This window comes from Rissa tridactyla, chromosome 14, assembly GCF_028500815.1.
Source record: "Rissa tridactyla isolate bRisTri1 chromosome 14, bRisTri1.patW.cur.20221130, whole genome shotgun sequence".
NCBI classification, from domain to species: domain Eukaryota; kingdom Metazoa; phylum Chordata; class Aves; order Charadriiformes; family Laridae; genus Rissa; species Rissa tridactyla.
This window is the reverse complement of record NC_071479.1, coordinates 2,925,943-2,938,536: the sequence shown is the minus strand read 5'-3', so window position 1 is coordinate 2,938,536 and position 12,594 is coordinate 2,925,943. Positions and strand designations below refer to the sequence as shown.

The 12,594-nt window shown below is 55.9% G+C and overlaps 1 protein-coding gene across 1 annotated transcript; it reads right to left on the bottom strand.

Annotated features, from left to right (window-relative positions):
- Window positions 1-1,624: 1,624 nt before the first annotated feature.
- AGPAT2 (1-acylglycerol-3-phosphate O-acyltransferase 2) lies at window positions 1,625-9,968 on the bottom strand. The gene is made up of 6 exons (XM_054220762.1): window positions 9,691-9,968; window positions 5,590-5,723; window positions 4,854-5,029; window positions 4,570-4,665; window positions 2,886-2,958; window positions 1,625-1,993 (listed from the first exon to the last, which is right to left on the bottom strand). Exons 1-6 carry the CDS (start codon window positions 9,879-9,881, stop codon window positions 1,842-1,844), a joined length of 822 nt encoding a protein of 273 aa, XP_054076737.1. The 5' UTR covers window positions 9,882-9,968; the 3' UTR covers window positions 1,625-1,841.
- Between the last annotated feature and the right edge of the window lie 2,626 nt (window positions 9,969-12,594).

The window sequence follows — 12,594 nt, the reverse complement described above, 5'->3', positions numbered from 1 at the left end:
GTTCCCATCCTCCCACCCCGACCCATCCCACAGCGGGTCTGACCCCTGAGTCCGTACCATAAGGCCTCTCTGGTAAAAGTCCCTTGGCCACCGCCAGCACCAGCTCAGGCCGAGGGCTCCCTCCCTTGGGGACCGCTGGCTCTACAGGAAGCCCTGCCTCTCCCCGTTGAGGCTTTAACCCCCAAATGCTGTATGGCTGCAATTCCACCAAGGCAGCCCCACACAGGCTGCAAAAGCCATCTGTGTCAGCCATCCGAGTAGCCCCAGGCACTTCATCTCAAGGTTATAAATCCTGCGCCATGAACAGGAGCACTAAAGCATTCCCAAACCAGAGTCAGAGGTGACGGTTACCCCCTGGAACCACGGACCTGACCCAGCCTTGCTCTTCACAGAGGTCATCAGCACTTCTGCAGCTCCCAGCAAGGCATGCAGGAGCCCTGCCGGTCCATCACACCAAAGCACAGGGAAAATCCCTTTACCTGAACAGGGGAAGGAGCCCATTTCCCCCAAAGTGGGAGCTGAAGCCTTCCAAGCCCCGTTACAGCTCAGCCGCCCCGTGGCTCCGCAGGAGTTTTACAAGCCTTGCAGAGCAGCAGGTTCACTGCGATCCTCACAAAGACACACGGGACAGGCACCATCTTTCGGCCACTGCTGACCATGACAAGTGGCAAAACAAGCATGACAGAGCCCTTTGCATCTGCAACAAGTACTGCAGGCACTACTGTGACATGGGCAAACCATGGCAGGGAGCTGGCAGCGCAATTTCCCCAACACCAAGGAAGCGCTGAGCCAACCCAGATGCACGTCACACACAGCATCCAGGTGTGCCACAAACAAGTCACACGTGAGGATAGGTTTGCCCAGGACTCAAAGATCTGTGCAGTTTTAAAAAAAAAAAAAAATAATCAAGCTGGTTGCTCTGAATGGTAGAAACAAGTGTGGGGTTTCATTCGGAAGATGACTGAACTGGCAAGGCTGGACAGCATTCAGCTAAACGCTGCCTGGACCATATATACCGGGTTGGTCAGACTGCAGCTTCCCTCCCACTGCTGCACCCCTCAGCGAGCAAGGGCACTTGTTCAGATAAGGCAACCAAGCCTAAGGCTGACTGGCCCCACACGTTCACCTCTGCAGCCCAGCTGAGGTTGTTGGCCCTAGGTTCTTTCTTCAGAAGTGAAAGACTTGGCGCAGGAGTGCCTGGGCAACACAAAGCCCCAGCACAAGACGCTGCTGCGACCCAAGGGTGTCCCTCGAGACAGGCTCCGCCCCAGAGACCACCCGTGAGCTCCACTGTGCTGGATGGCAGTGCTCCAAGGCTGCCCAGGGAGGACATCGCACTCCCAGCACTGCTGAAGAGCTAGATTTCTGGATTTTCACCCAATTCTCAGCCCTGTTTGAGCAGCATCAAGGTTGTGCAGGTACAAACTGCTGCCTGGTGGTTTCCATCTGGGACAGCACAGGATTAGCTGAGCCTGGAGGAGCACGGGTGCGGGGACACTCACTTGAGGCAGAGCGCAGCCTCCAGCCAGGTTTTTATCGTGGCCCCATGCCAGCTGCCTGAGCTGGGGGAACTCACCTCTCTGGTCATTGAGCCCTTTGGTACCAAAGTTTGATGCCTGAGAAATTCAGAAAAAGGAGATGTTTCATTGTGAGATAATGAACCGATAAAAGAAATCTAGTCAACAGGGAACCTCAGCATTGTCTTGACACCCTGTGTTTGCGCCAGTCTGTGGTGTTCCCAGAGTTAGAAGTCACTGCAGAGGAAGAGAAGTTCCTTCGGTATTTGGCAACAGACAGGTCCCTTCAGTCACCACCACATGGTGATGCCACTGGAGAAGCACCTAGGATGATTTCTTTGCCTCACTGGGACTGCCCGACAGCCTGAAGAGGGTCTCCCTCATGATGTGGAAGCATCTGTCAGTGAGGTCAGAGACATCATCTGATGTCAGGCCTTTGGTCTCTATTGGAGGCAGAATCTCCACCTTAATTTTGCCTGGGAAAAGAGAGCCTGTGAGAAACCCACACACCACAAGAGCACTGTTCTCTGCCCTCCCAGGACCCCTGCTCCACCTGCCCTGGAGAGCCCAAGCCCAGCCCTCATCCCTCACAGGGCTTTGGGCATCCATCCCTAGAGAGCAGGTGGGGGCTGCACTGGTTTCAGGGGTCAGAGATTGCTCTGGGGATTGGACCCTGCCCTTGAACAGCTGCCCCAAGCAGCAGAGTATTTCCTTTGTGCCCCAAACTGACATCCCAGCCAGAGGTTACCCCTTAGCCAAGAGTAGGCAGAGCCCAGGGGTATGGACCCACTCAGCTCCAGGGCCATGCCAGGCACAGCCTGCACCAGGTGCTCCCTCCATCTGCTTTTCCCCAACCCTCCTACCTTTGGCTGGCTCCAGCCATCCAGGCAGGGAGCACAGCAAGCATGGCTTCCTCCCAAAAATGAGAGTTACTGCTCCAAGTTGACTGAAAGCCAAGTTTCTGCCCAGCACTTGTACTGGCAGACTTCTGAGCTTTGATACCACCAGCTGCCTTGGTTTGCTTGCAGAGGGGTCCCTGCTTTGAAAGGTCAGGAGGCAGAGCACGCTTGCTTCTTTCCCCAAACCCTCACCAAATCACGGGCTATGCCAGTTATGACAGGGAGAGGTGGTGTCCAATTTTTAATTAAAACATCCCTCACTGCATTTAATTAGATTCTTTCCTGAGTTAGCCCAGCCCAGGCTCTGGTGCCAAGTGCTTTGAACTTACTCCACACATCTCCCAGGGGGACTCTTCCCATTCACCCCAGCTCCACTTCCCTCCCGCACCCTTGTGAATCAGATCTCTACATGAGTATGGCATCAACCCTGTCCCCGAGTGACTGTAAAGGCCTTTGGACTCTTTGGTACCTGATGTAAATAGGTTCTCCTTTGGGTTATAGAAGCTGGTGAAGGAGGAATATACCACAGGGATCACTGGGACCTTGGGGAAGAAGAGGAAAAAGAGGAGTTACTTGCACTGCAGCTACTCAGGGCAGAAATAAGCAGCAAATCCCATGCAGCAGAGCTGACTTGCTGCTCACACACACAGGGCATACACAGCCCCAAAAGCAAGATCCACTTCCAAAGGCTCGGACAGTCAGGAGTCAGATGGGATCAAAACCACCCCCCAGACACTCAAGGCACAGGGACATTCAAGACACTAGGTCCGAGTTACACTTCAGCCTCAGGTCAGCACTGGCTCTCAGGGCCCCTCATCCCAAGCCAGGCTTCAAAACCCAGACCTGCAAACATCAGAGGATGCCTGTTTTGACAGGCCTTGCTGTGCTGTACAAGCACATGTTTGGGACAGGCCAGCTGGTGTGCCTTCAGCTTCTAAGAAAAGGAGTCAGCAGGTGCAATCAATTGCTCTCAAGAAAGCTCCAGACAGGCAGAGACACAGCCAGGAGGGCAGGAACAGAGTCATTATTTCAGTGCTGATAACAAACACGATCTACAGTTGGTGACTCAGGGGGAGTGTTAGCAGAGGTGGGTACCATTTCCACTGTCGTCCTTTCCTTCCAGCAGCCACCAGTCCCTGCCTTGGTTGCATCACCCCAGCAGGAATGGGGATGGTACAACACAGGCTACACCCTGGGCTTGGCCAGTCAAACCCAGCAAGAGATCTGGCACCTACTTCCTTCTCCAGGGTCCCTGCTATAACACTTGTTTTAGGGAAAGCAGTTTCCCCTCAGGCCTCGAGTCATCCCGGTCCTGATAAGCGAGGCAGAGAATGCATGGGAAGGCAAGGCACCCACCTCCTCCCAGACACCTCTCTGGCACCTAGTTCCCAGCCCCTGGTAGCCGAGGAGGGTGGCCCAGCTTCCAGCAGCCACCTGAGCCCAAGCAGCACAGCCAGGTCTTCAGTGTCCCCAGCACACTGCCCCAGAGCTCTGCCCAGGCAAGCACCACCGCTCCTTCAGGAGCGCTGCCAGCTCTAGTTGTCTGAAGCCAAGGAAGAGTTTGTCTGCTCCCCCACTAACTGCTCATGGATCTTGTCATTTTGGAGAGAGAAGACTTTTAAGACATACCAAGAAGTGCCATATGGCTGTCTGGGAGGGAGCAGCTATTTCCACACAGAGCAAGCCCAGATGTTGCTCTAAAGTACTAGCATTAACAGTCCTGAATCAACACTACACTGTTGCAACGTGGGGGATTGAGAAATGCATCAACAGCTTTGGGATTCCCCAGGCAAGCTCACAAGAAGTGCAGCACCCGCTGGGCTCCCTGCCAGAAGCAAGCTCTGTGCTGCAGACGTGCTCCCAGGAGCAGGGCACGGACACCGCACTGCCACGCTGCCAGGCAGCTGCCTGCAAAGCTTAAAGCTAGGGGGTCAAGTGTGGCTGTCCCCCATGCTCTGCCCTCCAGACAGGACACCAGGAATGCAGTGCTGGGGCAGTCAAGAGAGAGGACAAGGTGGTTTAGCTGAGGAGCTCAGCTGTGGCCTGGGAACAAGGCTCACTTGAGTGCAAATAAATCACACCACTGTGTGACCAGTCCACAGTGCCACTGCAAAAGCATTCAGGGTTCCTGTGCAGGAGCAAAGCGCTGTTACCTGTGCCTGGACAGCGAGGTGAAATGCTCCTTTCTTGAATGGCAGCAAATCCCCTGTGCAGTTCCTTGTGCCCTCCGGGTACACCCACACCTTCACCTGTACATGGGGAGATAAGGCTGTGCTCCAGCAATCCACTTGCAGTGCTCCTTTCTTGCTGGCTGAGCCACCAGCCAGCCTTGCCAAGGGCGGCAGGTGGCTGTAACTTCAGGCAAGCCAGCACCAGGAGTGCCACATCCCTCCGAGCCACCCCAGGATACCCAGACACATGCCACAGTCACACTCACATTGTCAGTTGCCATGCTCTTGGCCACCTCTGCCATCACTATCTTGGCACTGCTGGTGCTCTTCCTGTTGATGAAGATGACACCACCGAGGTAGATGATGAGTCCCACAGTGCCAGCATACATCAGCTCCTTCTTGCCCACCTGGACACAGTCGTCAGGCAGGATCTCCATCAGCCCTAACATGATGGTAGAGGGTGAGACCTAGCAGTTGCCACCCCCCAACCCTGCACTCAGATGGGACATGAGACACAACCTGAGGTGGGGAGTACCAGGGACAGGCCAGTGCCTTGTTTCTCTGCTGGCTTCTGCTGCTACCAACAGAGCAGAAAGACTCAGCACAGAGCAGAAATACAGGGTCAGAGTGGCTGCAGGTCATAGCAAGATCCCTTAGGAGGCAGCTCACTCCCAGTCCCAGGGTGCCCAGTGGGACCACCCCTCATGCCTGGCCGCTTGGCACACTGACAGGAGTGCTAGGCCAGCCAGGCTATCAGTGAGGCAGGGATGTAAGAGAGCTGAGAAGCACCTGAAGCTGAGCAGTACCTGGGGTGCTGCACAGGGTGTGATTGCTCAGAGTGAGAGGAGACCCTTCCTGCAACCAGCACTGAAAGAAAGCTGGGCCAGCTGGCTCGGTAGCCTAGACCAGCCAGGGCAGGGGGCTGCTTGGCCAGGAGATGCAAACAGCATTTATCTGGTGGCAAGCAAGAGAACTGTTCCCTCCCTCCCACCAGCTCCTCACCCATCATGTCAAGGATGCTCTGGTGGTTGGACACAATGATAGCAGGGCCCTCCACCTTGAAGTTCTCCAGTCCCTTCACCTCAAACCTCAGGCCGAAGAAATACTTGAAGGTCTTGACAACAGTTTTGATGATTCTGCAGAAGAGAAGAGCAGTCAGCAACAGGGCAAGGAGGTGACAGGGTCTGCTATACCCAGCATGGGTGGAAGAAGACAAGAGGAGCTCTGTGACAGAGAGCCTCCAGTCTCATTCGCGCTGTGTTTGTCCTGCATGGTCCCGTGTGCTCAAGGTGCTTCAGTTGCATGTGAAGCCCTGTCCACTCCCAGTGTGGAAATTTTACTGGAAGCCTGGGCAAAGCTGACTGTAACTTTGAGGCCAGTACAGCTAGAGTCAATGGTCCATGTTTCATTCAAGCTAACAGCATCAGCTCACAACCAGGCTCACTACGAGCTCTTTGGAAGAGGAGAGTCCAGCCTAGTGCTGCTGGAAGTGCCCTGCGAACAGAGGCCAAACTGGAAGCCCTCCAAAGTCCAGGAAGGAGAGACACTGGTTTCAACGCCGAACCAAGGACCACTCCTCCTGCTGCCAGTCCTATCCACTTAGTGCTGTTGCTTCCCCCTGTGCCACGCCTGCAATCTGCTCCGATACTGCCAGCGTTTTCCTCCTGCAATCAACAGAGCCTCACAAGTTGTTCAAATAGTTCTCCTAGGAGCTGCCACTCCCCAGCACATGGATATTAGCCTGCATACCCATCACCCAAGGAAGACTGCCAGTTCTGCTCCCTGCAGTGCTGGAAGATGCCGCTTAACGATACAAACATGGGGTGTCGTTACCCCAGGGGAGTCCAAGAAAGGAGAATGAAGGTGAGAAACACTTCCCTGTAAAACATAAAGATGCGAGCAGCAAACGGGATGCTCCCCATGCAGCTTGGCAGAGGATAGGTGTCCCTGGCAAACCCATCTTCAAGCAAATAGCTTTTGCCTGTCAGTTCACTTCCCCAGTGGATCTACAGGTCCATCCACAAAGCTCCCAGCTTTCCTCCCCTGTGCCTGGGGGCCCACCTGGGATGAGACACCAGCAGCTCCACTCAGCTCTGCCAATGCATGGAGCAGGCTGCCATGCCCTTGCTGAGCACACCCAGCCCAGGCTCGCCAGCCGAGACCTTGCCAGCCCATGGGAGCAGGGCCCACCTCTGCCACCCCCAGACAGGTGTGAGCTGGGGACCCTCCAACTGGGCCAAAGGACGCAGCCAGAAGCTGGCAGCACACAGGAGCTATTTCGGGCAGGGAAGCAGCCATTTGCCAGGATAGGAGGCAGAGAAACTTGCAGATGAACAAAGCCCTCAGAGGCAGCCACCAGCTGATTCTCCTAGAGCAGATTCAGGAGCTGATCTGCCCTCCAACAAGCACCTGAATGCCCTGGCTTGGGGCCCACCACCTCCCTGGCAGACAGAGGATGCCTCTTTCCTCCCTGCAGGAGGAGACAGAGGGACAGTGACAGCTTCTCCCTGCCAATAGGGTCCAGCCATAGGGCTAAGCAGCACCATCAGACGAGGAGGCATCCCTTTCACCCGGGGTGGGAGGTGAGCAAGCACCCAGACAACATCTTATCCTGGCTTGGCAGCAGCTCCCAGCATCTATTCTCCAAAAGCCTCCTCATTCCTGCCATCAACTCTTTAACCACAGTCCTCTGTCAAAGCGGCCTTCCCTGGCTTGCTCCTACCTACACAGGGCTCATATCTCCATGGGGCGGTCTACCACACAGACTGCCCAGGCCCTGGCTGTGACACTGGAGCTCAGGCCAATGCCCACAGGTGACACATCTGAGTGACACTGCAGCTATCAGTCCCAGGTCATTCAAACTTTCTGCAAAGGCTAGAGCCGCACCCAGGGAAAGGACATGGGGAGGTGCAGAGCTCCTGAGCACCACAGGCCTGCACTGAGGTTACGGGAGTGCAGTCCAGATTGAAGAGACAAGGGGGCAGGTGAGAAAAGGCAGGGTGACACAAATCAGTGAGGTCATGGTGGATGCCATGCCACCAGACTGACCTAAATCCCACTTCTCCTCCCTTCTGACTGCCAACCAAAAAAGAGGTCACTGCTCTGGAAGTCACACTGCTCAGTAGCTGCTGGGAGAGGCTGGTTACACATTACTCAAGAGCAACCATCCAACTTCCTTCTGCCAGTAAGGAGCCAGCGTTTCCTTACACAAGACGTGGCCTGAGCCACCAAAAGAGGCAAAGGGGCAGAGCTCAGACCAAGTGAAGAACCACCAGGTGACCAGCTGAGCTGGCCACGTCATCCACGGGGTTAAGCAGATGGGTCCTACTCCCCTTCAACCCTGCAAGCAGCTCCTCTGCTGGCATGAATGATCCAGTCACAGCTTCAGAGAGCTGTAAATCTGATGCATTTATTACCAGACTCAAGGAGAGAGTAGAAAAATGAGAGGGAATGTGCTTTTTCAGTACATCCGTAACAGCCTGAGTCTGAAATCCAGCAGCCACCGCTTCACATGCTCTGCTCTGCAGCCTGTGACAGAGGCCTTTTTAGGATCTTCTGATTTTCAAGGATTAATGAAGTGTACTTACCAGATTGGAAGCGCTTGCAAGAGGTTTCGCCACTAGATAAACAGCTCTATCTCTATCAGACACAGAAGGCAACCTCTTCCAAGTCACACCAGCTTGGCACTGAAGCCAGGAGCACAGCAAGGACTGGGTGTTCTATGCCTGGCAGTGATGCTGTTATCTCTGTCTGTCCACCAGCATGTGCTCTGCTCCAACCCCCTTTCCCAAGCTGGAATAAGCAGACTGGGATGATGTAGAAATAAGGAGCTCACTGGATCACCTCAGCCACAGACCTCCCAGGCGCTGGGATACATGACCAGGATCATGAGCCAGTGCCAGCACATGGAAACGATGGGCTTAAATTACAGGAAAAGGGTGGTTCTGGCCAAAATTCAGCTCTAAGTTTCAACACGAGGAGTTGTTCAGTGCAAGAAGTTCTTGTTCTCAAGGAGTTCCTTTAAGTTTACAAGAGATTTACAAAGTTTTAGGGGTGGGGAAGAAAAAGAGAGTGTCTCCATAACTAACATCATAAATTCTCCGAGCTGCAAAGCTGGTTGCACATCAGAAAGCTGCTCCTGAGCCAGCCAAGGCAACCAAAGCCTGGAGATAGCAATCTGCCCTGGGATCTCCAGCCTAGCTCTGTTTCCAGTGCCTGGGGCCACAGCACCAGAGCTGATGGCAGGCCGTTGGCTTGGGCGGGCAGGGCAGAGCCCACAAGGCAGCATGGCAGTGCCCTGTGCCTGCTCGCTCCACCCTGCGCGAGCCACACCGCAAAGCAAAGTCCATCTCTGCCAGCCGAGACGCAGCCACACCTTTGATCCAAAAGGATGTATTAAGGCAACAGGGCTCCCCTTTGCCCCGCACCCGTATAACTTGGCTTGGGCACGGATGGTTAGAGTAGGTAAAAAGCTGCCTATGGGACAGCAAAGCAAGGAGCCCAAGTTCTCCTGTGCTGCCAGAAGTGCCAGCTCTGCCCTTAAAATGTGCCTTTGCTGTAGAGGAGCTGCTCTCTCCAGCTCCTCAGTCACTGCCCCAGGCGTCCTGTCAGAGGACACAGGCAGCGAGGCCTGACAGCAACAAGTGTGCCCCAGGCAGCTGCGTGGCTGCCGTGCTCCTTGCACCACTATATTAGCCACCGCCTCTACTTCTGGAGGAGGAAAGCCCCCAAACAAGCATTGCTGTCATGTAGCTTTCCCCAAAACCTGTGTGGCCCCCACAGCTTGGCCACTGGCCAGCATCCTCACACCTTCCATGCCCCCTCAGAAGGGCACCCATCCCCACGTGAGGCTCACCAAAGAGAAGGGCACGGCCGCAGGACGGAGCGGCCCCCAGCACCCTCCATGAGCCAAGAGACAGCCCTGCCGCCACCAGAGCGGCCACCCCAGGGCCTGCTGTCACAGACCTGCGGTAAAGGAGGCCACCGCCACCATCCTCCCGAGGCCCCCACCCAAAGGCCGGGCCTGAAACTGATCTCCCCAGTTTGTGTTTCACCTGCCGGCACCCCGGCCCTGCCACGTCCCCGTCACCCCCCGTCCCTCACCTCATGTTCTTGACGGTGCGGCCGCCGTTGACGAGGAGGCAGACGGGCGCCGTCAGCGCCGAGGCGAGGAGGCAGAGCAGGGAGTAGAAGCCGATGCGCAGGGCGAAGTTGACGGCGGGGCTGAGCTCCATGAGGACGTGGAGCAGCAGCAGCAGCACCGCCGCCCCCCACAGCAGCCACCCCAGCTCCATGCCCGCCGCCTACACCGCGCACAACCGAGCCCAGAAGGAGCCGGAGACACCACCGACACCGCTGCCGCTCTGAGCGGCGTGGGCTGCCCCCGCCTTATGTGGGCGGTGCGGACGGCCCGGCCCGGCCCGCCCCGCCCGCCGCTCCCCTCCGCTCCCCGCCGCCGGGGCGGGACCGGCCCGTCAGGGCGCGGCGGGGGGACCCTGAGGGACTGGGGTTTCTTCATGGCGCTATGCGGGTCTGGGTCCCCTCATGGCGTGGTAGGAGGACCGTGGGGTCCCTCATGGGGACCCTGAGTGCTTGGGGTCCTCTCACAGTGCTGTATGGGTCTGGGTCCTGACATGGCGTGGTGGGAGGACCGTGGGGTCCCCCCATGGTGCTGTGTGTGGGACTGGGTCTGCTCATGGCGTGGTGAGGAGGACTGTGGGGACCCTGAGGGCTTGAGGTCCCCTCATGGCATGACGGGAGGACCACATCGTCCCTCATGGGGACCCTGAGTGCTTGGGGTCCCCTCGTGGTGCTATTTGGGTCTGTGTCCCCCTCATGGTGTGGTGAGGAGGGCTTTTGGTCCCTTCATGGAGCCTTATGGGGTTTTGGGGGGTCTCTCATGGTGCCATGTGGGGTCTTTGGGTCCCTCATGGTGCTATGTGGGTCTGGGTCCCCTCAGGGCATGGTAGGAGGATTGGCAGGGGGACCCTGAGGGCTTGGGGTTCTCTCATGGCGCTATTTGGGTCTGGGTCCCCTCCTGGTGTGGTGAGGAGGGCTTTTGGTCTCCTCATGGTGTCATTGGAGTCTTTGGGTCTCTCATGGTGTCATACAGGCCTTTTCACTCCCTTCGTGGTGCCATTCGGGGTCCCCTCGTGGTGCCATGCAGGGTCTTTGGGTCTCCCCTGGCATGGTGTGAGGTCTTTGGGTCTGTCACGAAAATTTGCAACTGACCAAGGTGACCATTGGTCAGTTTCGAATTTCTGTGACAAATCCCCACTCGCCAGGTCTCCCTGCTCCTCGTCTCACCTGCGTTCTCCGATGCTGCTTGATGCTGGTTTTCCACCGGCACAAACGAGTTGAGCGGGATGGAGCTTTCCCCGCTAATGCTGGGGTTAGGTCAGGATCACGCCCAACGGCTTTGTGGGCGCAAAGCTGGCAAGGGAGATGAAAGTGTGTCTGCTGGAACCGACACAAACTGTTTTACTGGCCTCAGCAGGTTTTGCAACACTTTTTATAGCAAAACCCCTGTCCCGTGGGTGGCGGTGACTTTACTGGGGTAAGATGTGACCCTGGCGCTGAGGTCCCCAGCACCCTCTTGGTATCCACAGCTTTGCACCTCCTGGAAGACACAAGGAAAAGTGATGATCCCTTTCCAAATAACCCTTGTTCCCTCGGCTCTCCCTAGACTCAACAACAGAGCTAGCGGCTATTCCCAAACGAGCTGTCACCAAAATGGAGGGGTCTCACCGCATTTTCACGGCCTCTCAGCAGCTTTAATGCTTGAAGCAGGAGACAAACTCCTTCTCTCTGTCAGAGAGCTCGAGGCCGGCACTCCCTACAGCTGCCAGGCAATGACATCTCAGCGCTGGTCTCATGATTCCTGCTAATGCCACAAAGAACCCTTATTGTATTAGCATCTCGACGCAGCATTAGACTAATCCCTCCAGCCCGCGTCGTGCAGGCTGTTCAGAGAGCCTTGCTCCACCGCCGTGCCAGCCAGCATATGACTGGGAAGTCACTGAGACCTTTTCAGCTGAACATACGCTGGCCAGGAGCGATTCTGCGTTATCCTCGTGACTTTCGCTTTTGTTGACATGGGGAGAAAGTCGCTGGTGATCTGTCACCGGGGCATCATGCAAGCTGATCCGCTCAACTCGCAAATGCCGGCTGATGTTAGGAAACTGAAATGCAAATTCCAGCACAGCCACAGCGCTGATGGCAAACGCCATTAGGAGATATGACGTGGTGGGGATGGCAGTTGCGTGTTTGCTTCACGTGTGGGCTCCTAAAGGAGCTCGGCTGTAATTCCCTTCTCCCCACGCTCTCCAACAGATTATCTGGAGTAATGCAAATGAAACGTTTAATAGTAGTCTGTAGCTCAAGGAAGGGGAGTGATTTCTGATGCCAGATTAGAAGCCAGACATGGGCCTGCCTGCGAGCAAGCAGAGCTGTCACGCTGAGTTATTTCACAAGGCAAGCGGTTATGCTGCCAGATGACGACAGCCTGTGCATTAACATTACCATAACAAACTGCCTGATGGAAGAGGGCCCGACAGCCTCAGCGCGCTGCGGAACGCAACCGGGATCGCCTCACCACCCCTGAAATGTGGCCGGTTTTGGGCACAGGCGAAGGCAATCCCCTCCTTGCCCTCCCAAGCTCCAGAAGCCTAACAAAGCAGTTACAAATTCTTTTTAAAAATACCCAGCTTACTAGATTGTGCTGCGTGTTTTGCATATTTAAACTACTGACTGAATTATTTAGACGTGTTGCGAGTGTTGCCTGCAGATAGTCTCGCTAAGCGGGGTCCAGAGGCAGTGGCAGGAGCAAGCACCCAGCCAGCGCTGAGCAAGCGCCTAATTCCCTGCAGCAGGCACTGCCCATTGAGGGTGCACGTGGCACCCAGTGCCTACCAGCACCCTCCACGGGGACCTCAAAAAGCTGCCTTGAAAAACTACCTTGAAAAGGTAAAAGAGTGCTGACGGCAAAGCATGGTGAGCAGAAGGGTC

What these genes read in the sequence shown, in the direction of transcription:
- AGPAT2 (XM_054220762.1), bottom strand. Translation starts at nt 9,881, where the DNA reads ATGGAGCTGGGGTGGCTGCTGTGGGGGGCGGCGGTGCTGCTGCTGCTG. An exon ending in CGCACCGTCAAGAACATGAG is followed by an intron (nt 5,724 to 9,690) that starts GTGAGGGACGGG and finishes TCTCTTCTGCAG; the next exon opens with AATCATCAAAACTGTTGTCA. An exon ending in ACCTCGCTGTCCAGGCACAG is followed by an intron (nt 2,959 to 4,569) that starts GTAACAGCGCTT and finishes TTCTTCCCCAAG; the next exon opens with GTCCCAGTGATCCCTGTGGT.